Source organism: Engraulis encrasicolus, chromosome 24 (assembly GCF_034702125.1).
Source record: "Engraulis encrasicolus isolate BLACKSEA-1 chromosome 24, IST_EnEncr_1.0, whole genome shotgun sequence".
NCBI classification, from domain to species: domain Eukaryota; kingdom Metazoa; phylum Chordata; class Actinopteri; order Clupeiformes; family Engraulidae; genus Engraulis; species Engraulis encrasicolus.
The window spans coordinates 2,764,967-2,788,794 of record NC_085880.1 but is presented as its reverse complement, the minus strand read 5'-3'; the positions used below and the strand labels follow the sequence as shown (position 1 = coordinate 2,788,794).

Here is a 23,828-nt window from a genome sequence, read left to right as displayed (position 1 = left end):
ACGGGAGCTTTCTCCCAGATGCTTAACAAAATGAACTGACTTATGAATGCTACACAGCAACTGACAAATAAGCTGTATTTTTACACTCGTGGTGTCAGCTTGGTGCGCATTGAATGGTTAACCCTTTGCCAATACCCACCCCTACTGTAATAGCGCTGCATCCATGCAAGACAGAGAGCGAGAGAATATTAGGGCTGCACGATATTAGAAAACTATGTGACACACAATAACATGACTGTATATACCGCGATATCGATATTACTCGCGATATTTAATATATACATTTATTTTCCCCTCTCTACTTGCCATTCTACACTTTATCATGTATAAAACAACTGAGAGCAATGTTTTATTTCTAACATTATTTTTATTAGGAAAAATTATGGCTAATATACAGCATCAACTTAAAATGTCAACCTTTTTTCAACCTTTTCACCAAATTTGTTGTTATAAAAAACTAAAAAACTAGGTATCGTAATTTAATCAACCAGCTTCACCCTCCTGACGTGCCGCATGACTTTGTTCACGTAAATATTTGAATCAGTGTGAAATAAGAGATGGGTTCCGAGATCCTCCTGTGTTCTAGGCGCTGCATCCATGAAAGGATAGAATTAGGATGGATTCTCTCGCAGACCCACTAGCTTAGTGTTGCTCAACAGGGGCTCTATAGCCCCCCCAGGGGCATTGGGGAGCCCAAGGGGGGCGTTGAGAAGGATACAGCTGCGAGGGGGCGGTGCATAATTGCCATTGGGGGGCATTAGTCTATTTTATTTTTCAATACTAAGGCGGCGTTGGCAGACTTATGATGAAGCTAAGGGGGCATTGGGAAACTTATGATGAGGTGCAGGGGGCATTTATTCAAAAAAAGGTTGAGAACCACTGCACTTGCTGGATCCAGCTTCACCCCCCTGTCTGTTACCTCATAACTGGGCTCCCCAAGTGTTAACCCCCAGGCAGGGGAGGAAGTCCGCCAAATACCCCCTTGTTAGCCACACAGGCCAAAGGTTGCTTTACACCAGCCTACTGGCCAGGCCAGGCAGGACAGGTGTGAGGGAAATTGGGGGTGAGGAGGGGGCGACGATGGGGGTTGGGGAACGGACCAAAAAGACGGGGGTAGTTTTGAAGGAGGGTGGATTTCTCTGGATGTACTGCAGCTTGGTCTTGTGCGACACAATAGCATTTTTTTTTAGTGAGACGTTTAAGTGATTACTGTAAAGGGAAACGCATTAAAAATGGGAATGGGGGTTACACACCGGAGCGCAAACCCAGTTTGGGAGCGGCGGGACGGGGGCCGGGTTTGCCTGCTCCAAATGGCAGTTTTACAGGGTGTCTGGCTGTTAAAGTGACTTCCCTGCCCTGAGAATTCCAACAATAAAGCCAAAGTCAAAGGCACACTTTTTTTGTGAATGCACGACTGTGTGCTGTGAGCTGCGCTGTACTACGCCGTGCACTTGCGCTGGCTAAAACCAGTGCAGTGGAGAAATTAAATTGAAGAAAAAAAACACCAGGCAAATATGTGGGGGGTGTCCATTTTCTTTTCTGCTCTAAATATACTATGTATAAAGACAGGCAGAGAGAAAAAGGGCCACAACTTCTGAATGCGTCCTTCCCCACTGGGCCTTTTCTGTCTCTCTTTCTTAAAACGTCGGAGGAGACGGCCGTGAAAGGAGTTAATGTTGCCCTACAGGCTGCATCGTCTGGCTGTCACAAAAATGTAAGGCGGGGGGGACATTCATTCAAAACCATACATTTCAGGGCAGGCACAGAATGTGCCCAAAAAAAAGATGAGGAATAATGGATTTCTGCCCCCTATCGTTTTAGTGGCTGCATTTTTTTTTTTTTTTGGCCATGCGGGCACTCATATACATTGCATGCATGAAAAAATCCAAAAAAAATGCCACTGCTTTGTTGGCTTGAACACACAGAGGGAGGTTTAAAGGAAAGTCCTATTTATTCATGTGACAGAATGCATTAGATGCAGAATGGTCCAGAGCATTGCCTCAGGTTGCTCAGAGCACAAATTGGAGGCAGAGCAAAGCTTGTTTAGCTTTGGAAATATGTACTTAGTAAGCATCTGGCTGCCGACATTGCAGAACCTCCAGTGACATTCTTACACTCTGACATCCTGTGGAATGAGACCAAACTATTTCCATTCAGATCGTTCCAGAATGCATCTCCTTTGCTATTGTGCTTCCCGTCTTCCGTGTTCCGCGGGGGGCCGTAGAATTGTTTGTGCTTTTTTCATAATTAATTTTAGACTGTGCATTGACCATACGCTTTGAGTTCTTGTGAGAAGCACACATATGGGAATTGGTCATTGAAATTTGAAATCCGCATTGGTCATAAAAAGCTGAACGGACTACAACACTTCGACACACATGGAGAGCAGAAATACCAGGCCAGAGAGCCTGCAGCCTATTGCTTGGCTGGTGCTCATGTAAACACCTCCCAGACAGAGCGTTTCATTTTCTTGATGTTGTACACCTGTGTTCACTTGTGTGACAGACACCTCGGAGGCTTAACGTTAAGCCATCCAGAGCTTACGACTCGATTGAGTTGCCCTGGGCCCTTGGAACGACCCTCTGGATAAGCACACAAGTATATCTCTCTAAAACGCTGACACGCTTCACGAGTTTTAACGTCTCCTCCGAAAAGTCTTTGTGGGGTGGCTGGTTCAAATTAAGATTAAGAATATTTTAAAATGGGGGAAATCTCACGAAAGCGTAGCCTTAACCAAGTTATTAAATATCAGGCGACGTCGCAGTCTGCCTGATAACGCGGTCAGCGTGTCTTTTTTTTTTTTTTTTAAAGCACTGCGCCTTTTATCCATAGACATGAACGCTTAGGAAAACATTAAATCACCATCACCACCAAGAGTCACTCAATTCAGCAACAGTTTTAAGGAGGAGGAAGAGGAAGATGAGGAGTGTGTTGTTCTTATATTACACACTAATTGATTTTGGCCCTTGAATCTCCAGTCTGTCTCTCCGCATTTCTCAGATGCAGACAGCAGACAGCGACCCTTCACGGGGCAAACCTCCGTCTGACTTATTGACTTTGGGGAAGAGATGCGTGTCCAACTGTCTTGGAGGCTGAAGGTCTGTCTCTCTTCCCTCTCAAACCCAACCCCCTCAGCCCTCACCAAAACCGGTTGACTCCTTCGTCTGCATTTATGAGGGAGACATAAAAAGTGCAACTCAACTCTGACACATAACATAAAACCCTTCTCTCATGGATAAAAGGGACACAAATACAGATATTTAAAAAACACCACTTGGAAGGCATGTCGTGCAGCAGGAATATCTGCACGCCAGTGTTACGTCAGCATCTAATGCCCAGCAGATGATCCACTGGTGTGTTTTTTAAAGTAGATCTGTTTTGGAGTGGTCAATTCTCAGCCAACACACACACACACACACAGACAGACAGACAGACAGACAGACAGACAGACAGACACACAGACACACAGACACACACACACACACACACACACACACACACACACACACACACACACACACACACACACACACACACACACACACACACACACACACACAGTCATAAACTGATGGCAATGGGCTACCCTGCCAACCAAAAACCCTGTAATTCAAAAAGAATGCAAGGGATTGGTTTTCTATTGCGCGAGATGAACCAATGGACAATAAGAGCGAAGGTGACAGCTAAATGTGCATGTTGTGTACTTAGTCCAGCAGTTAACTGTCAAAATAGCCCAGAATAGTTCACTTTGGTATGCAAGCATGAAAATTGGCACGGATATTCATTAGAATGTACTCTATCAGCTCAGGGCGTTGGTCACGCAAAATCCAAGATGGCCACCATTTTTCAAGATGGCCACCTTCTCCACTTCTAAATAAGTCTAAGAATAGTTAAATTAGTGATGCAAGTATGTAATTTGGCGAAAATGTTTATTTGAATGTACTTTTTCAAAATATGGTGTTGGCCACGCAAAATCCAAGATGGCCACCATTTTTCAAGATGGCAACCCTCGCCACTCGCAAATAAGTCTAAGAATAGTTAAATTAGTGATGCAATCATGTAATTTGGCAGAAATGTGTCTTTGTATGCACTTTTTAAAAAAAATGGTGTTGGATGCACTAAATTCAAGATGGCCACCCTTTATGATGCATAGAGAGAGAGAGGGAGAGAGAGAGAGAAAGCACTTTCTCTTGTAAACCCCAAACAATTGGTGCCTTCTTGACAGCTTCCAGAGCTGATCTGTGAATGTGAGAATGAGTATGTGCTGTGCTCCACAAAGGCGAAGTGGAGAAGGTATTACTAGTGGAGTCTGTAAAGGTTTTACCATTACGGAAGTGATAAAAGCACCAAACTTTGCATGGTGTGTCTTTAGGGTATTAAGCTGTAATTCTAGCCTAGGAGCCATCGGGAAAAAAAAAAATCTACCATGTCATATACAATGTCATGTTGTGTAATGCATTACATTGTTAGTACATGACATTATACTTAGCTGACAATGTTAATATAGTCCCAAACCCAGCAGAGATGAAGCAATGGCAGTTGTAGCCTGCTTGACAGATTGATGAAACTACAAAAATGTACATAGTGTGAAAGTAGGCCTATGTGTGATAGTGTGCATACTGTGCTTACATGCTTGGCAGCAAATGTAACATTGTGAACGATTTGAGAAGATTCTTGGTTTGAATTAAAATGAGTATTTCCCACACTAAAACTATGGTAAGAATAGACTGCTGCTAATGCTCACTCAGCAGCATCTGAATGGGGAAGTGTCAGTGCAAGATGATGTCCAAGGTAGCAGGTTCTCCATCCTCTAATTTCATTAACAGATATTTTGTATTTGTTTGACAGAGGGTAAAGGACAGGATCTCTCCATATGTATGAAGAACCCATAAGATCACCTAATTCAACATTTTCACAAGTAGCATTGTGCACATAGTGAGTGCACTTCAGTCATCTTTAGAATGGTATTACAGATTACTCAATATATATGTAGGCCACAGTATGTCTGGAAATCATTTCTAAGTAGGTGTTGAGTAAGTAGGCAGAGGTAAATTGTTTTTTTTTCAAGTCTTCACCTAGTACTTGTGTCACAAGTTGTATTACAGTTAGCTCAATAATCATTGAGTACTTCAATTGCTACTTCACAACTGACAGCTGATGGACAACATGTACCATAGGTCTTTGCCACCCTTGCCCATAGGAGAAATATCTATATAAAACAACAGTTCTCATATGGTATATACTATAAAAGTAAATCATTGCTGGTACTCATTACTCATTTCCTTGATATGCAAGGCACACAAATAGTCTGGGAGGAAGGATAGTCTATCATAGATTGTGAGTGGTAATAGTAACACAACTCATTCCCACTACACCATTTTGCATCATATTGTACATGACCTCAGAAGGCTCCACATGTTTCAGTTCTACTATGTAGTTGTACAGTACAGTGCAGTGCAGTACAGTACAGTACAGTACAGTACAGTAGCATACAGTACGGTGCAGAATAGTAAAGTACAGTACAGTACAGTACAGTCGCATGCAGTACGGTGCAGTACAGTACAATAGCATACAGTACGGTGCAGTACAGTACAGTACAGTTTGGTATATCACATTGCAGTACAGTTCAGTACAGTAGAGTACAGTACGGTGCAGTACAGTACAGTATGGTGTATCACATTACAGTACAGTACAGTAGCATACAGTACGGTACAGTAGAGTACAGTGGGCCTACAGTACAGTATGGTATATCACATACAGTACAGTACAGTACGGTCCAGTACAGTACAGTACAGAACAGTACAGTATATCACATTACAGTACAGTAGAGTACAGTACAGTACAGTAGCATACAGTACGGTGCAGTAGAGTACAGTACCGTACAGTATATAACATTACAGTACAGTACAGTACAGTACAGTATAGCAGAGTACACTACACCACAGTACAGTAGAGTACAGTATCTTGATGACGTTTGGGCTAATTTGACAGGTGTATCCCTCCAAAGTCAATGGGATTTCCACATGTTGTTGTTTAAAGTTTTTGAAAGACTTTTTGAGTGTGTGAGAGAAGTAAGCCAGGCTGACATGTTTTAAACAAAGGACCACACCCACAAATAAAAAATAATGAGCAATCAATAAATCAAGTGGTTAGGTAGCCAACATATCATCTAGGTTAAAGGCCAAAGTAGAACATAAAACAGACATGTTACCATTTTGCATATGTCAATATACTGTATGTATGGTGTATTGTATATTGATTATTCATACTTTCCTAAGCATAGAGGCCCCCATCACTCCATAGTACACTAGGACTTGAGATATACATATCTGAACACAAACCAGCATACATTTTAATTTGTAATGACCTTATAGAGGTAGATAATCCAAGCTGTCACTGACACTTGATATGCACATGTATTCACTTGATTGATATGAAAATTGAATATCTCAGTTGGGCTCCTAGGCTTAAATCATTGATCAGAATTGAATAATTGATCTTTCTGGTGAACATTTGTGCCAAATTGCATGATTCTATCCCTAATATAACTCTTCTTGGCCTTATTTACAAGTTGCGAGGTAGCCATCTTGAAAAATGGCAGCCATCTTGGATTTTGAGTGGCCAATGCTCTTTTGTGAAAGGGTGCATTCTAATGAACATTTGTGCCTAATTGTATGATTGTATCATTAATTTAACTATTCTTAGCCTTATTTACAAGTGAACAGGGTGGCCATCTTGAAAAAATGGTGGCCATCTTGGATTTTGAGTGGCCAATGCTCTTTTGTGAAAGAGTGCATTCTAATGAACATTTGTGCCTAATTGTATGATTGTATCATTAATTTAACTCTTCTTAGCCTTACTCACAAGTGAACAGGGTGGCCATCTTGAAAAATGGTCGCCATTTTGGATTTTTGCGTGGCCAATGCTCTTTTGTGAAAGAGTGCATTCTAATGAACATTTGTGCCGAATTGTGTGATTGTATCATTAATTTAACTCTTCTTAGCCTTATTTACAAGTGAACAGGGTGGCCATCTTGAAAAATGGCCGCCATTTTGGATTTTTGCGTGGCCAACGCCCTTAGCTGAAAGAGTACATTCTAATGAACCTCTGTGCCAATTTCTATGCTTGCATACCAAAGTGAACTATTTTTGGTCTTATTTGCTCCGCTAACTGAGGCAAGATGCCCTGAGGTGCGACAATGCCTATTTTAAACAGTGAAGATCTTTCACGCACAGCAGTCGCACAAAATGAGTGACAAAGCATTAAAGTGCGACGAAAAAAGCAAGACAAATTGATAAAACAGTAGAAATTAATTGTATTACCAACCAATGAGGTCACTCAAATATGGCAGAAATACATGAATAAGAACTTTTACCTCGGACCTATATCAGAGGTGCTGCATTTTGTTTCCAAGTATTCTGCCCAAAGACAAAGTGCAGTACTGGTAACTACATATTTTTTTCCAAAATTGAGACTTTTAGAAGTGTACTCCATAGCAAAGATGGTGATAAGACACAAAATATTTTGATGTGGTCTTTTTGTATGTCTTTTTTTTCTCTCTCTTCTTTTCTTTTTCTTTGTATTTGATCCTTCAATTGTCTTTGGTCATATGCCTTTGGCTGTCACCATGTTAATATTAGTTTTTCTGTTGTTAATTATTTATTTTTTATTTATTTATTTTTTTCTGGAATTTTTTTGTATTGTCAGTTATTACATTTAATGCCAAAAATACTCAGACTTGTTTTATGATGTCATGTATATTCTAAAGTGAAATAAAAAAGAATGTTAAAAAAAATTGAGACTTTTAGACTGAAAATTACACCTCTTGTGACAAAGGGTCAAAATAAGTCCCGTTTTAGAGATATTGGCATGTCAAAGTTACAGTAACTACAACATCCAACCTACTGCCAAGGATTTGAAGGCATTTTCAGTTTCACTAGTGTTGCCATAATAACTACACTTTGCCTTTGAAGGGCAGCATCTATGGGATAAAGGTGTCAACTTCATGCATCTCAGTTGATTATTAAGACAGTGTTACCACATTGCTGATCCTAGATTAACCACAATATTTTTTTTTTAAGTGGCATGTGGTCACTGTGCAAATACATGTTTATTTGCTGGGTTGAAAAGATTCAAAAGTGGTTCAATACCTGAGGTACTCACGGCCGTTGAGTAGGGATTTGCATTGCATGAATTCTGAGCCCAGCATCCACAGCCAAAGAGAGCTGCCTGGTAGGAGAAAAGGGGAACAACAGGAAGACACTATGAATGACTGTCAATAACAGAAAAAAAAGCTTTATTGAGGGGGTGCTATTGAACTTCTTAGGTCTGGTAAGACCTGGGTGGTAAGAGAAATTTGATTCAGTTTAAATTTAATGAATGTTATTTCACTTTCACAAACTAATTACTACATCTAATACTAAAGGGGATAGCATTTATTTTATCTTCATTTTAGGTGGAACAGTGATGGATAAGGCTGATAACCAGTGTCTATTTTGAAAAGGGTTTCATTCCCATGAACACTCCTGGATATGGCCAAAAATGTGCTACATAAGACCTTCCACTGATAAATTCTCCACATGAACACCTGGTGCTGGATTTAGGCCAACGATTAAAAACAAAAAATGTCTAAAGGTATTTATTGAACTTCTGGGAACGTGACCAGTACATCACAAATACAACACTTTAATTATTTTAGAAGTCAGTGTTTTGTGTGGTCTCCTTTTCATGTAAAAACTTCAGCAGTAAGTCTGGGTTTGCTGGACCACTGTGCGTACCCTTTATCCACTCCTGTGGCAAATCCTTTCCAAACGGCTTCAAGTAAAGTGCCATAATATATTTTCATATTGACATGCACTGCCCTTTGTTCTCCCACCCGCTTTCTTCCCATGCAGTTTGAATTAGGTTGAGGTTGGTCTCTGAAGCAGTAGGTCCTGGGTTGTGTGTGAATTACATCTGGGACGAGCTGGCCCCTGGTAGTTTGGGCATATTTGTTTGTGATGTACTTGCGCTTTGTTTGTAGTCGTGTTGAAAGACGATGAATCTTTGCAAATCATTGAACTTGAACTCCAGCAACTGGCATGAACAAGGAAAACTTAAAACGAAACTACATAATCCATTACGACTGAAGCTCTTTGCAGTGGTCACAAATAACGATTTTCCTGAGAGCCCATGTAACCAGCTGTAAACATTTTGGGAATGGGAGGATGTAAGGGACAGGGATGAGACAGTGCAAGCTCTTTTCTAATGGCAAACAAGAAAATCATTCTTGTAGAATTATTTAGCAACAGTACAAATAGCAGAAACAACAGGAGCAAAGGTTTCCATAGTTGTCCATTTTAAAGACAACACTTGCCATAATGCTGCCAACCAACTTCATTTGTTTTTCTTGAAAGTAGCTCCCCTTTGTCTGATGTTTCAGATACCAACACAATGCAGCACCATATTCACTATGTTGGGGAGCTTGTCATTCATTAATTTAACTATAATTTATCACATTTGAGATTGCAATTGCAAAAATGCTTAGGGTCCTTTTTAATGACGGTGACAGTCAAGAGATGGTTTTGACGTAGCGGAGATTACCGCACCTGACACTCTGCCCAAATAAGCATTCGCAATTGGCCATTTTAAATACAGCTTTTTTCATATTCATTTTTCAATATTTCAATATTACATTATTCATACTCAGATAACAGTTGTGTTCCATAATGTTTGTGTAATTTCTAGAGCCAGAACAGAGGTAACTGTTCAACTGTCCTTCCTGTCCAAGGTGTTTCATAGGATACTTCGTAGGAGAGATGCTATCCTGTTACCTGTCCTACCTAGCCAGGCCACGCCCTCCTAGTGACGCAACACCTTCCAGACAAATTGGGAACTCCACCCTCTTTGTCGGGAAGCAATCAACTTTGAGCAGCTCCAACGGCCCTGGATAGAGGTGTATTCAAGTCACTGACGTGGTTTAAACAGAGATGTTCTATTGGGACTAAGAAAATGTTTGGTTCAAACGTTGGCACAGGTCTCGACCAGTAGCAAACCGAGGGAGGCGGGTTAACAAGTCCGTTATTCGTTATCTTCTTGATCAGACCAACATTTGAAAGACGATGATAATCAGACAATGTCCTACCTAGGATACTTTGCTGGAGAGATGCTGTGCTGTTACCTGTCCTACCTAGATAGGATACTTCGTAGGAGAAATGCTGTGCTGTTACCTGTCCCATCTAGGATACTTCGTTAGAGAGATGCTGCACTGTTACCTGTCCCATCTAGGATACTTCGTAGGAGAGATGCTGCACTGTTACCTGTCCCATCTAGGATACTTCGTAGGAGAGATGCTGCACTGTTACCTGTCCCATCTAGGATACTTCGTAGGAGAGATGCTGCACTGTTACCTGCCCCACCCGTCCCGGGTGCTTCATGGCCAGGCCCCCGCTGGACACCGCTGCGGCCACGTTGCCCTCCTGGTCCACCACGATGGCCCCCACCGTGTCCAGGCATGCCGCGTCGTCCTCCTCCTCCGCCATCATGGCTTTCACTTTGCCCAAACGCCCCAGGTCACTGTCCTACAAACACCATTACTTCAGATGACGCAGCACGAAAAAAAATAGGCTTTTTCCACTACATGTCCCACAACTCAACCCAATAGTCCCATGCGTGGGACAGTAGAATATCCTTGTCTGCTTAAATCAGTGTAAATGTATAATGCAAATGAAGAAACAGATCATCGTGTACATACTGATAAATCAGGAATCATGCAAGTGTTGTCTTTTTTTTTTTTTTTTAAGTTGAGTGGCTCTTAGTCAGGCATTAATTTGGTATACATAGAGCAAAGAGGGTCCTCCCAGGGAGCACGTTTGGTGTGTCAAATATTTCTGAAATCACATGGCTCTGTGAGCAGAACCGTGCCAACGTACTGTATTAGGGTCTGATTTATGGTCTCTGCGTCCTTAATTTTTTTCTGAGAAATGTTTTAGTTTTTAAAAGTTTTGTTTTCATTCGCTGATTGCAGTGTACTTTGGAAGGCACTTGTTTGCGAACTCAAAAGGCGATACTTAGCAACATGAAAAATGTGCTTTCGCAGCCTAACTGCAAATGAAAGGGAGGGAGGAGGGGGGGCATTGGGGATTGGATTGGAGGGGGGTGTGGGTCTATGCTACGTTATGATTCATGACGTCTGTTTCCCGTCTTTCACTTACAACACATCTCCAGTGAACGGTGGTAAAGCCACGGGGCCCCAAGAGCTTGAGGGGTTTAGAGCAAAACCAATCCACAGACATATTAAGCATGGGACACCAGAGACTTGTCAGTCTCCGACTGGTAATGCACACATAGTGCATAACCCTTACTTATAAAAGTCATCATTTATCGACGTTGTGAAACATAAGCAGAAAATGACTCCCCTCAAAAATACACAGTCATGTAAATATTACGTCTTGGTAGTGAATTGGTTTAGTGCCTTTTTTCCAAAGAAGATACCCCTGCATTTTAAGTCACCTCATGACTTACGTGGGAGCGTTTCATGCTGGTTTTAAAACGTTGCCCTCATTCAAAATTCAAGACAAGGCTTCCCAGAAAGATCATTATTATTTCAGCAAAGCATTACACAACTCAGACGCTTACGCTTTCAGGGAATTAACAGATGGAAGTACAATAAAAACAGACACATGTCGATCCATAAAAAAGGCACAAAAACTGGACTAATCAGAAAATATTTTATGAGTTGGCGCTGACAGGGCTTTTTAGGAGGACGAAAGAAAAATAAATAAATAAATAAATTGAAAAAATCTCACATGAAAATCAAAACCAGACATCACTACAAACATTTGTTTTATACCGAATTAGAAATAAGCGGCGCGCCTCAAAAGCTGTTATTAAGGGTCTGCATTTACAAATATGTGCTTGGACGGCTTGACTTGCCAGTTTTACAGGTCTGCTGCAAAGCTCATGAGACCGTGAGCAGTTTGTGAGCGATGGGGTTCGAACGAAGCGAGTGCGGGAGGAAGGGGTGGAGAGAGCGATTCAAACACAGAGACGCTTCAAAAACACTAGGCTGCGAATTAATTCATCATGATTATAAATGGAAGTGTGGGAATGAAACACTGGGGCTTGAAACGAAAAAAAAAGGAGAAAGCAAGTGGAACCCATTTAATTCTCATTACACTTCAACTTCAGCCCCGTCTATAAATCACACACAGTTCTGAGAGGGGCACACTTATTCCAGCACTATTGTTATTTTCATTTCCATTTAATTTATACCTACGAGATAGAAATGACTGATTAAACGAAGCGATGATAAACACTGGCGGAGCCCGGGCCGTCTGGCAGCAGGAGCAGAGGGAGAGAAGAGAGGAGAGGAGAGGAGACGGCTTTGGAGGAGCCTACTGACGACATCTGGGAAAGCCATCGCCATCAATCTTCATTCACCTCGTCGGGAGGAAAGGGGGAGAGACTGGAGGCCCGTGCCACAGTGAGTATAGCGGGGAGAGAGCATCCCGAGGTGGGTCACCCACCCTCACCCTCTATTCCCCCTCTACCCTCCACGGCCCCTCCAGTTCCCCTGGCTCCTCAAGCTCCCCAAGCCCACTCACCCAATACCGGCGCCATGTGAACTTTTCCCTCCCTGTGGTGGCACACCACCAAAATGTATTTTTCAACGCTAACATTCAACGTTAAAAGGAAAGAAAAGAAATTTGGTGAATTTGGTTATGCTCTAACATTGGTCAGGTTCTGCACTGCATTAAGTCACTTTATGCCTGCTACTTTTTGAAAAATGTCTAACCAAAGATTCTCTTAGTTCTAAGAGTCTCTGGTCTAACTACATCATGCCATGCACTCATATATAGAGAGAGAATAACTGCCACTTTTTCGTATAATATTATGTTTTGTGGTACCCAACCAAATACAATAGATAATAGTTTAAATGTGTATAACTAAGTAGTAAGTGGTGAATTTCATTTTTAAATCTTAACCTGCTGTAGAAATAATTATGATCTGTAGCAAAGACTTAGCTTTATATTCACTTCAGTACTTGTTTCATACTGTTGCACTCCATTCCTTTTCAAATGTTTCCCAGGGAAAACTATGTGACTAGGAAGATACTTTCAAGGTCTTCTGATAAGAAACAATGTTAGCCCTGTGTTTTTCTATTCCTTCTGTGCTGCCCATTAAAAGAGCCTTCGTGGCAGGAGATACCAGAGAGACCGAGGATGCCAAGCGAGGAATATGTTTTCCAGGGCTACTCACTCTTTCATTTCGAGAAAGCCAATTGTAAACCTGATCTACTTGTCGTGGTCTCATCTAATTAATAAGTTAAATTAATTTCCTTAACACCTGCACAACCACCTTTAAGTCACTCTTTCCCAATGCAGTGTACCACCACTAGAACTTAAGTAACTTGGCCCTCCTAATTCCCCTTCTTTTCCTTATGCTCCTCATAATATCCATCATCCATCTGGTTTTCTTATGTCTATATGCAGTCTCTAGTCCAGTCTCTTCATTTCAGCTGTTTGTCAGCACACAGCAAACTTTTGCTTTTGTTTTTTGTCAATTGCTAAATCCAAGCCGACACGCACTTCCACAGGAACAGCTACTAACCACATGACAGTTAGTTACTGTACACTACTTGTCATCTTTTCCGGCTTTCTGCATTATTTTGCGCTCTTTTTAATCACAATAAATGTTGCAGGATGACCTAGCTATGACTATACTGCTTCATTTCTAGGGAAATATCTTCCCTCATTTCATGTGGTCGGACCACACGCACGCTTGGGATGGCGGGCGGTGGGAAGACCTCTGCCAGCAAAATATATTCCCATTTTGTCTTAATCTTTCCAAAATGGTCAGAAATTCATTCCTCCCAAAACAAGTCATCAGCAGCAAGTCAGACAGTTCTAATCCTCTTATTCATACAGAACTTGAAAAACACCACAAAAGAAAAGATATCTTGGGTTTTTTTTAGCTCAAAGTTCACAGTTTAGTCATTTCCGTCTCTAAAAAGGGCGTAGAACGCTACACCTAAAGAAACATGATCTCCAATATTTTCGAAAGCTAGATATGCATAGACAACCCAATAGAAACAGTACTGGTAAAAAAGGCTGCTAGACACGTGATGCCTGCCCTGCACACCAGCGCATCGCCACTCTGTGGAAGTGTGCCACCAAGTGACTGCTAAAGGTACCCTACAGACACAAGGCATATTATACTTCAAATGAGCTGTTGCCTTGATGACCATTGTGTATACCATCTTTGTGTGTGTGTGTGTGTGTGTGTGTGTGTGTGTGTGTGTGTGTGTGTGTGTGTGTGTGTGTGTGTGTGTGTGTGTGTGTGTGTGTGTGTGTGTGTGTGTGTGTGTGTGTGTGCATTTGTTTCCTCTGATTGTGAATGAGTGAAGTCTCCACACCTCATATCTACAGGTCATATCATTATGCTGTGTGTGTGAGTGCGCGTGTATGTGTGTGTGTGTGTGTATGCCCGTGTGTGTGAGAGTGTGAGAGTGTGTGTGTGTGTATCTACAGGTCATCATTACGGTGTGGTTTTCCTCCTCAACAGCATCTGGCAGCCATGGATTAGAGGACTGTGCAGATGTTGGACCTTTTATCGGCAGAGTAATAATGTCAAGGCAAATGGCGAGGCTACACTGTGTTTAAGGCCAATTAAATGTGCAGACCTTGTGAACGACGGAGGGGAGGAGAGGGAGAAATGGGGAGGGGGGCTCTTTCTACTCGAGCTGCTGCTGCTCTATTTAAGAAGTGAACCGGCGCTTTGACGTTTTTCGCTCGCATGTTCATTTTCAAGGGTGCGTGGCTGATTTCAGGAAACGGCACAGCTCGAAATAGAAAACAGGCTTGTGACTGCCTGCTTGCCACTGTATGCGCAGAGGGGAAACACACACACACACACACGGCACAGGTCTGTGGGATGAAACGCAGGCTGAGAGAGAGAGAGAGAGAGAGATGCACTTGTGTTTTTATTGGCCTACGGCCGTTTGTGTAAACAATACATGTACGGTGAAAACAGTACGGCGTGGGGGTAAAGCACTCACGTTTGATTGTCGTCCTCTTTTGACGTGACAGCGTTCTGTCTCCACTTTCTCTGCCAGCTCCATCTTGCGCTTGTTCCTCCGGTAAGCAGACATGCTGAACTCTGCAAGGGGGCACACAATCATGCATGAGTGCGCAATTACACAATTACACGCAGTTACACACACACTCACACACACACGGACGGCGCACACACATATGCCCGCATGTACGCGCGCACACACACACAACAGTGGATAGCACCTCTGGCACAAATGTTGCCGCATCGCCTACACTTTCTGATGACTAGAATTTGTCACAAACACTCTGTCACACACACACAAACACTCTGTCACACACACACACACACACACACACACACACACACACACACACACACACACACACACACACACACACACACACACACACACACACACACACACACACACACACACACACACACACTCTTAACTAGGACATAATAGAGTTGTAATAAGTGGCTTGCAGAATGGCACAGTCTTGGCGCTTCGTTTCAAACGTAAATTATAGCGCTCAAGAGCGTGCGGTAGTAATCAATGGAGACCATTTGAAGCCTCGACAAAAAGCTCCCTGTAAAATGGGACATGTGTTACAACAACACACAGTCATGACTCTGGCTCCAGATCATTTCAAGTTCAGGCCCCAAGAAGAAACGAAACGAAAAGAAAAGGAAAGAAAAGGAAAAAAGAGGATGGGGTGGGGGGTGGAAGGGGATACAGTGGGGACCGCATGGGGGCCGTGCCATTAGCCCACGAATACCATTGTTTACAGAACCTTATGTTCCAACTCTTTTAATCAAAGCAAAAAAAAAGAGTAATGAATAAAAATCAGCACAATTAAGACATTAAGGTAATGGACAGGAATGCAGTTAGGCTCAGTGGTAACCAAACAGCGGAGCGTTTCCTCCACCAGATGAGCAAACATGTTTCACTGCTCCTGAACCATTCATCATGTCTCCGGGAGGGAACGGCGTTAAATTGCCTCGCCATTGTCTACCGCGCTCGAGCTCGGCTTTTGGACAGATTGCTGATGACATGACAATGCCAGAAGAGGTTTTATTGCAAGACCAACTGCAACGCGAAGCATTGTTTTCTAATAAATCTTATAAAACAAGGCGCGTCGACAATGACAAGGTGAAATGTCTGCTTTCACTCACTCGTGAGAACGCCTTGGTGATATTTTCAACTTCATTCTCACCAAAATACGCAGCTCTTTATCAGTCCTGTTAATCTATTTATTCTGATACATCAAAAGACTCCACTTCACAACAACAGTCTGAAACACGCTGCTCTTTCAACACCACACAATTTGTTTATCCTTCGCGTAATGCAGACTAACAAACCGTGACTTAACATGACCTTTGCCCCTTTTGCCAGTCCTGCCAAGAATATCGAGGGCTGGGAAACATGGGTAGACAAAATATACATGCATTTCATTGCTGTTTTCTTTCGGTCCCATAAAACTGGTCGCGAGGACTGACTTCACCTCTCTGCATGTTTTTTTTTTTTTTGAGGGGGGTGGGGTTGGGGGGGCAAGTGTGAACTTAGCGCACTCTGTTAAAATCCAAATTGAAAGGGCCACACACACAGCACAGGGAGAGCACGTAACAGGCACACAAATACACAAACACAACACAAACATACAAATATGCGCGCGCACACACAGACACACAGACACAGAGACACATGATAGGGAGAGCATGCAACACAGCCACACATACTGTATACATAAACATAAACACACACACACAGACACACACACAGGCATGCATAGTTCAGACTGCTGGGAAATATCACTGTCTCTCACCAACATGCAATGGAAGTGTGTGAACCATGTTGTAAGTCACTATATCAACGGTAGCCATCTAATAAGGCAAACAGACGTGTCGTCAACCTTAACTAACACAAGCTGCTAATACTTTTGCAACCTCTCTAGGAGCCAAGCACCACACACAATGCAGTGCAGCTTTGTGCACAACATTGGTTAGTCACGGTGGGTGGCAGCATAGCCGGTATCACAGACGTGACTATCGTGATTGGAGAGGCTATGTTGTGCAGCTTCACATGAAATATGTAAAGCAACTGAAGAAATGTTATCGGCGGTCGTGCCGTGGCTCAAGCGGTAGGGCACTGCACTGCTACACCGGCGACCCGAGTTCGATTCCGGCCCGGGGCCCTTTGCTGACCCTTCCCCGTCTCTCTCTCTCCTCATTCGATCCTGTCAATCACTTAACTGTCCGGTCACAAACAAAGGCAAAAGGCCAAAAAAATATTTTTTTTTAAAAAGAAATGTTATGGGCAACACCACATCTTTCATCTTTCCGGGGACATGTGTGTAGTGTGCTCATCTCTACTATGACATGCTGGGGAAAGCTTGCAATGCACCATCCAGCACCCTGAATGACTAGCATAAGGTGAATAGAGTAGAGCTGTGAAGCATAGCTGGTGGACAGCTTTCCAACATTCTTCGTTTATGACACAGCAGAGCTTTCCATCATGAGGGTTTTGATGAGGCATAAAAGTATCTAAAGCCCCCCCACACCACCCCCCACCCTTTCGCATTTTCTCTTTGGAATGCTTTGAGTCGTCCGTAATCTCTCCATGATTGACTGTTGGGGTAACAAACCATTTATTGTCAAAGAAAACATTTAGCCGGCCTATCCAGGGCAAATGCTGCGGCGCTGATAATCTGTGTTGATACAAAGGCCGGCGCTATCCTGGACTCGAGCAGAGGGTGTGGGCTCGCACTGATAATGTGGCCGCTGACAGCACTGATCGTGGCTGATTGTGTGAAAAATCCCTGCATCTCTGCTGGACCACACTGTTCCACTTTGTTTCACTTCATGTGCACAGAGTCTCTGGCTTCTCCCCACAGGTAACGTTTACTTCCAGGTGGATGAATACTTTTGTAGAATTAAAAAAAAAACACGGAGGGCACTTCCACACCATAAAACATTTGATCTGCACCAGGCAGTAAAATTGTTACAATGCAGGATACAAGTAATTAAGTATGTAGTGTGGTGTACTTTCACAATACCATAATCGACAGTATGCTTAACCTGAGCCTCTGTCTGCTGGTCCTGAATGAAGTGAACAACTCTTTTTTTTGGTTGATGAGTGGTTTGACACCAATGCAAACAAACAAAACCCAAGACGACTTTTGGTTCAAAAGGACAGGGTTTTTTTGCAATTTGTGATTAAGTCTACCTCTATCCAATCACACACAGTTGGACACCAAAAAAACAGAGCAGTTGAGGCAAACTGGAGTCACACACAAACTATCATAGGCAGTCACTCACACAGTAGTGGATAGCAACTTTGGAAAACATACTGCTGCATCCCCTCCAATTGCCGATGGCTGGAGTGCAGCAGTGCACCACACATACTTGCATGGGTGGCTACGGTACTTTGTATGAGTTTGAAAAGCCTCTGAGGCTTCCTTTAACCAGTAACAGTTGTTAAGGAAACCAAAAATAATTGGCCGAGGCAAGCTGTTTGAGCCTTGGGAGCTTTTCCTTGGTCGATGGAAGCACTGTGACAGAAAATGAGATTGAGCAGAGGCACCACATCAGTGCTGGTGTGGCTGGTTGTGTTGGGTGAAGGATGAGAGGATGAGATGGCACAGTGATGCTACTTACTGGTGGCCATTCGCTCTGACGGGCACGGGGGGATCCCATGTCCTGCGGCCCACTGCTGCGCTCCTTTCCCCACTAGGAAACTGGACACGAGAGAGAGACAGAGAGACAGAGAGAGAGAGAGAGAGAGAGAGAGAGAGAGACAGAGACAGAGACAGAGACAGAGAGAGAGAGAGAGAGAGAGAGAGAGAGAGAGAGAGAGAGACAGAGAGAGAGAGACAGAGAGAGAGAGAGAGAGAGAAAGCAAAAAAGCATCAATAGAGAGGAAAAGGAAAAGCAGCAGTGTGAAAAGACAAAGAGGAAAAAAAGTGCAAGGTCACACTCTTGGTCATGGCAGTGAGGCCAGTCACTCCCTCCTACTTGGGGACAGTTTTACACAGAATCTCACATGGTGCAAAGTGACGGCTGACTGGGTGACAGAAACAGGGATGGTGACATGAGCAAAACAAGTCGTCTCAAATAAACCTCAAAGTCACTGCGCACGCAATACCAGTTGAAGTCCCTCAAACATCACACTGTTTCAGACTCTTCCAGTCCAGAGAGAGAAAGACAGAATGAGAGAGAGAGAGAGAGAGAGAGAGAGAGAGAGAGAGAGAGAGAGAGAGAGAGAGAGAGAGAGAGAGAGAGAGAGAGAGAGAGAGAGAAAAAAAAGAATTCTGTGAAATCTTACACAAACACTTCATCTGCTGTTTCATTCCACAGCTGGATCCCTCACTTTAAAAAGCCAAAAAAAAAGAGAGAGAAAGAAACCAAAAAGCTGGGAAAGAAACGAGCAAGCTGCGTGTGCGCCCTCGCTGTACAGTATGTGTCAATCAGGTTTTTAACACAGAGCCACACAAACAGCCGTGAAACAGAGGAGCAGATGGGATGGTGAATGATGCGTTTGTCTTTACCATGGGGGTATCCTGCCAGCGGACAGCTTTCCCTTCTGAGCCTCTACCAGCAACCTCCGCGCCACTAGAACCGGGTTCTTGATCCCTGCATGGGGTGGAACAACAACAACAGAACCGTCATCTGAGCTGTCAATATCGATGACAATGATTTCCACTGCACCAATGACATCACTAGCCATTGGGAGTCATTTGGTCTGTGTGAGCTCCATTGGCTGTGAATGACAGCTTGTTCAGTCTATGGCATTAGTGTTTCATTGTGTTTACCAAATTAAGTCATTTCGTTTAATACACCAGAGACAGAATTTCTTGCTTCCCTGACAATGTGGTTAACCATGACAAGAAAGTCTTGACGTGTTTTGCTGTGTTACTCATTAGTCACCAGTCATGTAAGTAAAACAATTAAGTGCCAAACAGTGTGTATAAAATTAGCTTATAGGAAAACATAATTAACATATTGGTGAAATGCAAGTCAAGATATGAGCACAATGCATTCTCCTTCTCTAAGGCCTGTCGGTGTCTGTCTGCACTGTTGCATTGGATTCGGCAACAAATATGACAAGTGGTCTCACAAAAGGAGCTGGCAAAAGCTTGTCATGCAATTTGTACTCCGTCAAAGAGAGAGTGATTCAGGGGAAGGAGAACCGTATGCTTGGCTTCCTCGACCATCACCATTTGCCATTTGCTTTATACCAATTTTATGGCTTTATTCTTGCATCATAGCAGATGAAACAAACAATCTGGTGCCCAATTCTTTTCAGGTTCAAATGTGACATGGCTTCATTTATTTTTCTGGCACCGGATAGCATTATGTAATCTTGACTCATTTAAAAAGTGCAACTTTAAAGGAGACGGGGTAAAAACAGAGCCACATGACTGAGTGTTGTTGCGAAGAGGAAAAACACTGCGGCTGGCTGTATACTACAACACTAGTAGAAACACAGCTGTTTGAGATATAAATAACAAAATGTCAAATAATGAACTGACCGCAAAAAAAGTAATGCAAAATGTTTTGGAGAGGTGGACGGGAGAATGGACCGGGAAAAGCCCATGGTTCACACTGGAAACTGAGTTGCCTTGGAAACCTGGGCTCACACACTGTTGAGGTGCTTCCACCTGAGGCCCACTATGTGCTACACCTCGAACACACCAGGGGAGACCTAAGCTACTAAGAGTTGCTGGACTATGTTCATAGCATGGCTGACACTAGAAATGGAAGTCACAGAGTATGCCCGTTAAAAGCAGAATGCAAGCATTCAGACATTTCAATTGGCTGCGGCGGCTATCGCTGAACCGCATCATAGCTAGTTAGCATAATATTTCCTGAAGTTCAACTACAAACTATCGCTCAAATCGCCTCGTCACCCAAATTGCCTTCATCTCTTCTGTTGCCAACGACTCCAATTACTTATGTCGCCAGTGTCGCTCTAGTCGCCTCTGCATATTTGTGCAAGTTTGTTAAAACAACTCTCGAGCACTTTGGCCCTTTGTCTTTCTTGTCTCATACAAGTTATACTGTAGGTCAGAGCGACTTGCTTTTGCCAACTTGGAGTGTGCAGTAGTAGCAACACAAACTCAGAAGTGCTGTCCCCCGTTATGACTGAATGAACCACTAAAATAGAAACATTTTTAGAAACAATATTCTAGGCTGAAAACTCCACTGAACAGCTTAAGCAACATGTGGGCACTGACCACTTAGTGCTCCGACAGCTCCATAATGTAAGGTCTTCCCATCCATAATGCTGGCGTCACACTCTATCTCCCCCAGCAAATTCAGGTTGGAGCCCATCCCTGCATTAGTAAATGGTGAGTCCTAAAAAAGAGACACATATTACACAAGCAAAGGTGAGGGACTTCACAGGTATGTATGGTCTTGTACTGTAAAAAAAATAAAATGCTATTGTCGTAAACCAGCATGTCATGACCATGTCATAAATTTATAAATTTATGGTACGCAATGATGAAGGCTTGATAGCCGAAACGCGTTTGCTTTTTGGACATGGTGGTAATATAAATAAATAATGACACGCAGTTTGTGAGTGCGGATTTTTCTTCCGTAAGTTGATACATTTTATCGCGCACCCAAAGACTTTCGTTTTTTCCAAGAAGTTGAGCGTGTCCTTTGCCAAAACATGTCATAAATTCACACTTAAGAAGCAATAGTTAGGCCTCAGAAACAACAGCACAGTAGCTGTCTTTGAAGCTCTTATTTACCACCTTGGTCCTTGAGTAACCTGTTGACGTTTTGGGATACTCTCTGAAACTTTGGTTTCTCTTAGAATTATGAGACTTTTTTTTTACAGTAAAATGTTGTTTTGGAATTCAACCACACGGATGTCAAGATTGTGATCAAATAGTGTGTGCAATAGCTTTTAATAGGAAAATAACACTGGATTAGAGATTAGGTTAGGCTACATTTAAACCATAAAGGTTTACGGTATACTGCATCCAGATGCTGGGTAGACAAATATTCATTGTTTTTTTGTTTTTTTTGTAAAACCGGCTGCAGTTAAGTCTGGATACTACTTGCCTACACAGCTTGTAAATCACACAGACATTTACATTTGTCCTTGGGTTTTGCGTTTACTCCATGACAGAAAAAAATGAACAAATCATCTGCTGAAAGTGAAATAAGCATAATCTCCATGTTGTTTATGTGCATAATATACAGTCACTTGTGCATAACCATGCACTCAGCAATGTCTTTCGCACGCGTGCTAGTTATGGTTTATGTTAGGACCACCATTCATAACACCCACCAGAATTATGCCATAACTGAAAATGTGCAAAATGATGAATGAAGTGTGTCAGTGTGTGAGCAGATGTACAGTACGTCGGTACCTCCAGTTCAATGAGAGCTGCAGTGACGGCCTCCACAGCCTGAGCTCCCGCCTTCAGCCGGTCCACTGCCTTTAGACAGAGCAGAGCAGCACAGAGAGAGAGAGAGAGAGAGAGAGAGAGAGAGAGAGAGAGAGAGAGAGAGAGAGAGAGAGAGAGAGAGAGAGAGAGAGAGAGAGAGAGAGAGAGAGAGAGAGAGTTTACATACCGGTACCTCACCCAGAATGAAAACACACAGCACCAAGTGAAGACAAACAGCCAGCTCTTGGCACTGGCCAAAGCCATGGCTGAAGGTGTGAATTCAACAACACATTAGAACGGCATTCCGGTCATAATACTCGGAGCACGTAGCACACTGGGCAGCAGCAGCAGCAGCAGCGCATGCCCATGCATTCACACACGCACGCACGCACGCACGCACGCACACACACACACACACACACACACACACACACACGCACGCACGCACGCACGCACGCACGCACGCACACGCACTCACAGCAAGAGTAATGATTGTTGAGGAAGAGCAGAACATTTAATCAAGCTGTCCGGCAAGGGGAAAAAATAAACAGCTTAATCAGAAATGTGTGTAATATGATGGTTGAGCTTTAGGCGTGCAGTTGCTGTTGCTGTGGTCTGCTCCACAGAAAGGCCTTCTCCTCCTCCTCCTCCTCCCACGGCCGTGTCATGTTATCAACACATAGCTCACATTCCCTGGCACAGGACAGGCCTCCAGTCCAGCCCTCACTCTCAACCCCCCCGCCACACACACACACACCCGCCACACACACACACACACACACACACACACACACACACACACACACACACACACACACACACACACACACACACACACACACACACACACACACACACACACACACACCCGCCACACACACACACACACACACACACCCGCACCCCCCACCACACACACACACACACACACACACACACACCCCCGCACCCCCCCACCACAGACAGACAGACAGACAGACAGACAGACAGACACACACACACACACACACCATCACCCACACCCACTACCCGGCCCACCTCCCCTCTTCTTTCATCCCCCTCTCTGCAGTGACTTCAGAGGGCCGCGCTGCAACATGACACATCAGCCCCCAGGCTTCATATTGTCTCCATCACATGCCACAGTGTAGCCCTGACCCGCTGCAGCTAATGAAGTGGTGGTGGAGGTGGTGTTGGTGGTGGTGGGCCACACACACTGTGCACTATCCCCTGCCTGCACTGCTGCCACTCCACAAGGAGATGATGAATGAGTGTGGAGGGAGGTTACTGTGCTTGTATGCAAGGACAAGGGGGACAATAATAAAAGTTTGCAATGGAGTTTGTCTTCTAAAAATGGATTGTTGTGCACGTCTTGAGTGTCGTTGCGAGACA

The 23,828-nt window shown here is 43.3% G+C and overlaps 1 protein-coding gene across 3 annotated transcripts in view; it reads right to left on the bottom strand.

Moving 5' to 3' along the window:
• tasp1 (taspase, threonine aspartase, 1) overlaps positions 1-23,828 on the bottom strand; it is a 60,235-nt gene that overhangs the window by 31,947 nt on the left and 4,460 nt on the right. For 2 of the 3 annotated variants that reach the window (XM_063191653.1, XM_063191652.1), the window contains exons 4-10: positions 22,422-22,490; positions 21,273-21,393; positions 19,584-19,668; positions 18,694-18,773; positions 15,038-15,138; positions 10,389-10,559; positions 8,151-8,229 (exon numbers count right to left, since the gene is read on the bottom strand). In XM_063191653.1, coding sequence (XP_063047723.1) covers positions 8,151-8,229; positions 10,389-10,559; positions 15,038-15,138; positions 18,694-18,773; positions 19,584-19,668; positions 21,273-21,393; positions 22,422-22,490 — 706 coding nt within the window. The remainder of the gene's footprint in view (positions 1-8,150; positions 8,230-10,388; positions 10,560-15,037; positions 15,139-18,693; positions 18,774-19,583; positions 19,669-21,272; positions 21,394-22,421; positions 22,491-23,828) is intronic. The other variant, XM_063191654.1, reaches the window with a different exon arrangement.